The 5,673-nt window shown below is 42.7% G+C and overlaps 1 protein-coding gene across 1 annotated transcript; it reads left to right on the top strand.

The window, feature by feature from the left end:
* The first annotated feature begins 236 nt into the window (after positions 1 to 236).
* On the top strand, positions 237 to 4,007 carry SMIM7 (small integral membrane protein 7). The gene is made up of 5 exons (XM_030540093.1): positions 237 to 316; positions 402 to 443; positions 802 to 854; positions 1,627 to 1,717; positions 2,362 to 4,007. The coding sequence occupies exons 1-5, from the start codon at positions 291 to 293 to the stop codon at positions 2,375 to 2,377; spliced, it is 228 nt and encodes a 75-aa protein (XP_030395953.1). The 5' UTR covers positions 237 to 290; the 3' UTR covers positions 2,378 to 4,007.
* The last annotated feature ends 1,666 nt before the right edge of the window (positions 4,008 to 5,673 follow it).

Below are 5,673 nucleotides of genomic sequence, written 5' to 3'. Positions count from 1 at the left end.
CGCGGCTGGGAGGGAGTCGGACCCCGGGCTCCACGCCCAGCCCAGTCGGGACCGGGACTCCCGGGCTGTATCCCCGCGGCTGGGAGGGAGTCGGACCCCGGGCTCCATGCCCAGCCCAGTCGGGACCGGCTCTCTCCTGGGGGTGCCCTAGCGGGTGTCCCCGCACAGAGCAGACAGGGCCCGCCCCTGTAACGCCCCCTGGCGGCCAAGCGCGGAGGTTGCGGAGCCGCGCCGCAGATGATCTGTAGCCGGCACTTTCCGGTTCCGGTTCCTGTCCGGAAGCTGCCGCGATGATCGGGGACCTGCTGCTCTGCGGGTACCGGGACGGGGGAGAGGTCGGGGGGACAGCGGGGGGAGGGCCCGGCTCGCACCGCGCTAACCCGCGCTCTCTCTCCCCTTAGGACGCTGCTGATGAACGCCGGCGCCGTGTTAAACTTCAGGCTGTGAGTGTGGGGAGAGGAGCGGGCCTCGGGCCCTCCCGTAACCAGCTGCTGCACGGGGCGCCGCTGGGGTCCTCCTGGGAACCCGCGTCTCCCCCGCTCGCCTGGCCGCTGCTGCCCTCCCAACGCCCCGGGTGCCCGTGGAGAGGAAGTAATGTGCTCCCTGTCGTGTGGCAGCGTAAACCAGGGCAATCCTGACCCCCCCAGTCACTCCTGGCGGACTGCTGCCCCCAGGGCTCTGTGGCTTTGCACCACGTTCAAACTCCTGCTAGATTAATTGTCTGGTCCTAAATCCTGGGGTTGGTACTGATAATGCATGTCTGCTCAGAGCAATGTGGAAATAACTCCTGTGTCCCTGCAGGAAGAAGAAAGACACTCAGGGCTTCGGTGAAGAGTCTAGGGAGCCAACTACTGGTAATAGGCTCAATGAATGAACACCTCATCGTGGGCTCTACACAGATAGCTGTGAATGCAGCACTTTGTTCATACAGATGGCTTCCCTCTGATTAATCAAATCTGTATGGGAAACCTCTAAGACAAAAGTACTTAACGTGAACCCATTTCTGAGACGCCCAAATACGACTTCACTGAGCCATCTATAGCTAGAGTAACTGGCTCACCAGTCTCTGCTTACAACTTGACAGAACAACATTTACCTAGGGGCTTTGCAGGCACTGCTCTTCCACTTAGAACTGTGCCTTGGACAAGGAGTCCTAAGATTTACAGTGTACATTCCCTGCTGCATTTTTGGACACTGGCATCTATGCTGCAGAAGAACTCAGTGCCTTTATGTACTGATTTCCTCATTAATGTTTGTGCCTTTAAGTTGCCCATATGTATTTATCCTCATTGTGATGCGTGATTGAGATGGGAAGACCACATACTATAAGATGTGGCCATGACAGCTGTCCTGTTCCTTTTTTTGGAATGGGGCGTGACCTATCTTCTGGTTTCTTTTTCTTGTTTTCACTGTTCATTCTAGACCTATGTAGGTGTTCATGTCAGTGACAGACTGAACTAGATAGTGGCCATCACCTCCAAAATCGCCATTTCTCTTTTGTCCTTTGTAACATTCAGTTTTTATTTTGAACTAACAGCTGATGACATGTTTCAGTTAATATTGACAGTGTAAAGTGTAAATGTGTGTGTCTGTATTTGCTAAAGGTTTTTTCCTTTGATTTTCTAGGTGACAATATCAGGGAGTTCTTGTTGAGTCTCAGGTACTTTCGAATCTTCATTGCCTTGTGGAACATCTTCATGATGTTTTGCATGATTGTGTAAGTAGAACCAGATAGGATCTCTTTGCTATAATTTTTTTCTGAAGTAAGACATCTTGGTTTTGTTCCTAACTCCTCCTCTTCTGATTCTTCTGTCTTTCTTTGTTTTGGGTTGCTGTTGAGCCTCATTTGTTTCAACTTTGATCTGCAAAGAGATGTTCGCTGACCTTGTCACTTAATGATAATGGAACTCATAATGCATGATGAATTTAGTTTCTCTGTTCAGATCTTTGTAAGAGATCCAAACTTGAATCTAGTGCTTCTCGCCATGGGTTGCTTAAACATGTCAGTTATATTGGAAGACCTAGGCAAATGACGTCAGCAGTATCTTGAATGTAAAAAAACAAACTCTCACACACAAAAGCCAACCGCTTGAGCTAGGCCAGCTTCATAGCCTTGCAGATACCTTCATGCTGCCTCTCAAAACTCTGGATTTGAGCATCATGCTCAGTCTCAACAGACAGGCTGGCAAAATATCTGCCAGCTTTTCACCTGTGTAGCTATATGGTCCAATGAATGGGAAAGCAGAATTTCTATCCAGATATGTATTAATGTCTCTTCTGGCTGTAGTGACATTTAATTGGATGACTAGTATACAATTATACCCAATTCTCAACTATTGTATTTTCTGTTATATCTGCTAGGTTATTTGGATCTTGAAAGTCACCAGAAACCTGTTTGGAGAGCAGTCTTTATCTGGTAACTTGGAGGAGGTTTTCGGCTGGAAACATGACCTTTCCATAAAGTAAAAGGCTGCAGTGTTTTCAAAATACCAACAAAGAATTTTGGTCTGTTCTTTTATGCAAGGTCCTAAATGTTAAAGGGATAGGACACATTCATATGCTTGAGCAGATTGTAAAATGGTGTGATTATTATGTAAATGAAAGTAGCTTCTTGTTAAACAATGGGGAGCACTTTCATGGTTGTTAGAGACACAAACTGGCCCTCCTGGACCATAGTTATCAAAAATGTGGGCTGACTCTTGGGACTTTTTTCATATCTTTTTTTCAACAGACCCCAATAAATATTGGACTAATAGCAAACACGTTGACCCATGTGTACACCCTCCTCTAGCTTGCCTCTATGGGCGTGTCCGCTTTTAGGCCTACCAACCTTGATGCTCAAAGCAAAATTGTTCAAGTTTTCTAGCATATATAAATAACTTCTAAATGATGTTGCTGGCCCTGCAACATGATGCTTGGTGTATTGTAGAACTGCAACAACATCTGATGGTCACAAGAATCTCTGCTTTCATCACTCCTTGCTCTTAGTCCGTTATAGCATAGTATAGGCTATTTGAGGAGCCACTGCTCTATTGTCTGAGACCAATTTTGCCATTTGTAAGGCATTTTTATAAAGTTAAGCAAAACAATGTTATATTGCTGTAATTTTAATGATTGCCAGTTTTGTATCTGACTATAGAGAGCTGCGTAGCACTCTAAATATCTGGATGTAAGGGGCTGCGCAATAAAGGAATAACTTATCGGGGGAGGCGAAGAATGTTGTTCACTATATCAAAGATAATATTTGCCTGCAAACTGCTGTAGAGAATCTACATACTGAGACAGGTAGATTTTGTGGATATGGAGTTAGTAGAGTAGAGGCCACCAGAAGTAAGCCTTTCCCAAGCTGGTTATAAATGTCCTTGAAGTTGAAGTAACGGAGAATGACTAGACAGACACTGTTATTTATACAATTAAATTCCAATAAAGAAGGTCTAGAAGCTCAGGAACAAGCTCCAAAGAACCTGTGGGTTAAAAAAACACAAATTCATCATCAAAAGAAGTAACAGGTCTTGAGATCTTAAACTAACTTCCAAGTATTGTGAGAATCTACACATCAGAACAGGCTGAAAATAAAATTTTAAGAATAATTAATTCTTCAGTCTTTTTTTCTTTCTCTTTGGGTTTTCCAAGTTATGAGGTAAAACAGCATTTAAGTAAACATTTAATTTAGGCCTAAGGGAGTTATTGTATGTCAGCATATTTTGTACTTGCTATTAGTGCACTATCTTGTTACAATATTCACATTTCTTTCATGCAGAAGTGCTCAATGTAATTAAGGTTTTTATAACTTCTGTAATTTAAATATCAATTAAATGATAACCTGTTTTTATCAGTTGATATGTAATATGCCATATGCATGTTCTAGATTCATAGCACACATCTAAGATAGTTACCAAATTTAGTGTAATCAGACTTCTTAAATCATTGTTGGTGATTGTGTGTGTAAATTGTTCATCTCCCAAACCAGCACTGGACGTTTCAATAAAAATGGCTCAGATTATACATCCCTGTTGAGCTCTGGTGGGTAATATGTAAATAGATTTGAAGAGAGTAGTTTTATTTTTAGAGGGTTAAAGCTGCTTGGGTTTCTGTTAGCTCGTAGTAGAGTCAACTCGCAAGAGTCAGTTTCATTGTAGAACTGCTGAGAAGGTCTAAGAGTTAATTGGTTTGTCCTGTAATTGTGACTCTTTTTCTCCAGCATTTTATTTTTATTTATGAATTGATATTGGCCTCCGTTGGTAAGTAGCTTTGGTGTCCTCTATAACTAAAATAATTAAGGGATAAAGAAATAGCTGTTTATTATAAAAAGCTCAGCAGTGGAACCCTCACAGTCCTAGTTCTTATTGGTCCAGTCAAATCAAGAAGCTTGCCTAAGAAAGCAAATTTTACACTTTGCCCAGAAGCTCCCTAAACTTCATCTCTGGAATGATCAGGTCCCACATGCATAGGCTGTCCTCTGTGAAGAGCCTGATACCAGCCATGAAATTTAACTCCTAGAATGGAAAGGAATCCAGGGGGTTGTAACTTCAGAGAAGGAGAGAGAAGACTCTGATAAGTGGGTCCTAGTCTATAGACTGTAATTAATACCTTGCACTGTATAGTAGGTAGTACATAGGTACTGTATTATGTGCTCCAGAAAGTGCTTAGTGAACAGGTAGAGCGGAATAAAGCTGCTCCTCAAGTTTTTGTGCCTTTGTTGGGGGTAGCCCCAACCAAAATGAATTGCAGCAGTCTACCTATATTGATAAATTGGGAAGGATTTCTGCTGAGAGGTCTGTACCACACAGGAATGCTTGCAGCCTCAGGCTAACTCTAAATGAACCAGACCCTATTTTAATGCTCTTTTGTAACTCTTTTCTAATTGTATATAGCCCATGCCCTACTGCCTTTTTTTTAATTAACTTGTGTTTGTATTTATTCTTTTCCTAGAAAATATGGGAAAAGTAAAGCTGTTATACAGCACTGGTGATGTTTGATAAAGCACTGCACATAAAAATAGAATCCCTGAAGAATTTTCAGTTTCAGGCTCTGAACCTGCAAACATTTATGCCTGGGTTTAACTGCATGCACATTAGTCCCATTGAGTTCAATGGGACTTCTGATGAGTACAATGTTTTTAAGCAAACTGGGGCCTAAATTAAGGTAAGGACAAGAGCAGATGACAACTGCAGGATGGGTTGGAGGGGTGATGAGAGAAGACAAGATCATGCTTTGTCATCTGGTTGAATAATTCAGGTATTTTGAGAGTAATTCTATGTCTGTTATAGTCCTGTCTGAAACCAAACCATGGGATGAAGATGTGGCTACTCCCAGGATTGCTTTCTCCTACAAAACTAAGTCATAAAAAAAAATTCCATTACAGAGGCTGTGGGCAACTTGACAATTAACTATTATAACATCATAGGTTAGAAAGCTGGCAGTAATGAATGTTGCATTCTTGAGAATGGGTCTCTCTAATGCTGTCTAAGGGCAGCTGGCCTTTGCCTTTACTAAGAGAACATTAAAATCTCCCTCCTGCTCTTCTAGCCATGATTGGCAAGGATCTTGAGATATTTCAGTTTGCAAAGAATAACCTGTAGGGTGGGGTTATATTTAAAAGTTCAGTTGTTCCATGCACGTCTGTTGAAAAGGGGAGAGATGCTGTCCTTTCCATGATATGCAGGGGATAGC

The sequence above is a fragment of the Gopherus evgoodei genome, chromosome 22 (assembly GCF_007399415.2).
Source record: "Gopherus evgoodei ecotype Sinaloan lineage chromosome 22, rGopEvg1_v1.p, whole genome shotgun sequence".
Classification (NCBI taxonomy): domain Eukaryota; kingdom Metazoa; phylum Chordata; order Testudines; family Testudinidae; genus Gopherus; species Gopherus evgoodei.
The sequence above is the reverse complement of the archived record's forward strand: the minus strand, read 5'-3'. Positions and strand labels throughout refer to the sequence as shown.

Excerpts from the sequence above, each read along its gene's own strand:
- SMIM7 (XM_030540093.1), top strand. The coding sequence starts at position 291 with ATGATCGGGGACCTGCTGCTCTGCGG. Across the intron at positions 317-401 it reads GGGGACCTGCTGCTCTGCGG|GACGCTGCTGATGAACGCCG; the intron begins GTACCGGGACGG and ends CTCTCCCCTTAG. Across the intron at positions 855-1,626 it reads GTCTAGGGAGCCAACTACTG|GTGACAATATCAGGGAGTTC; the intron begins GTAATAGGCTCA and ends TTGATTTTCTAG.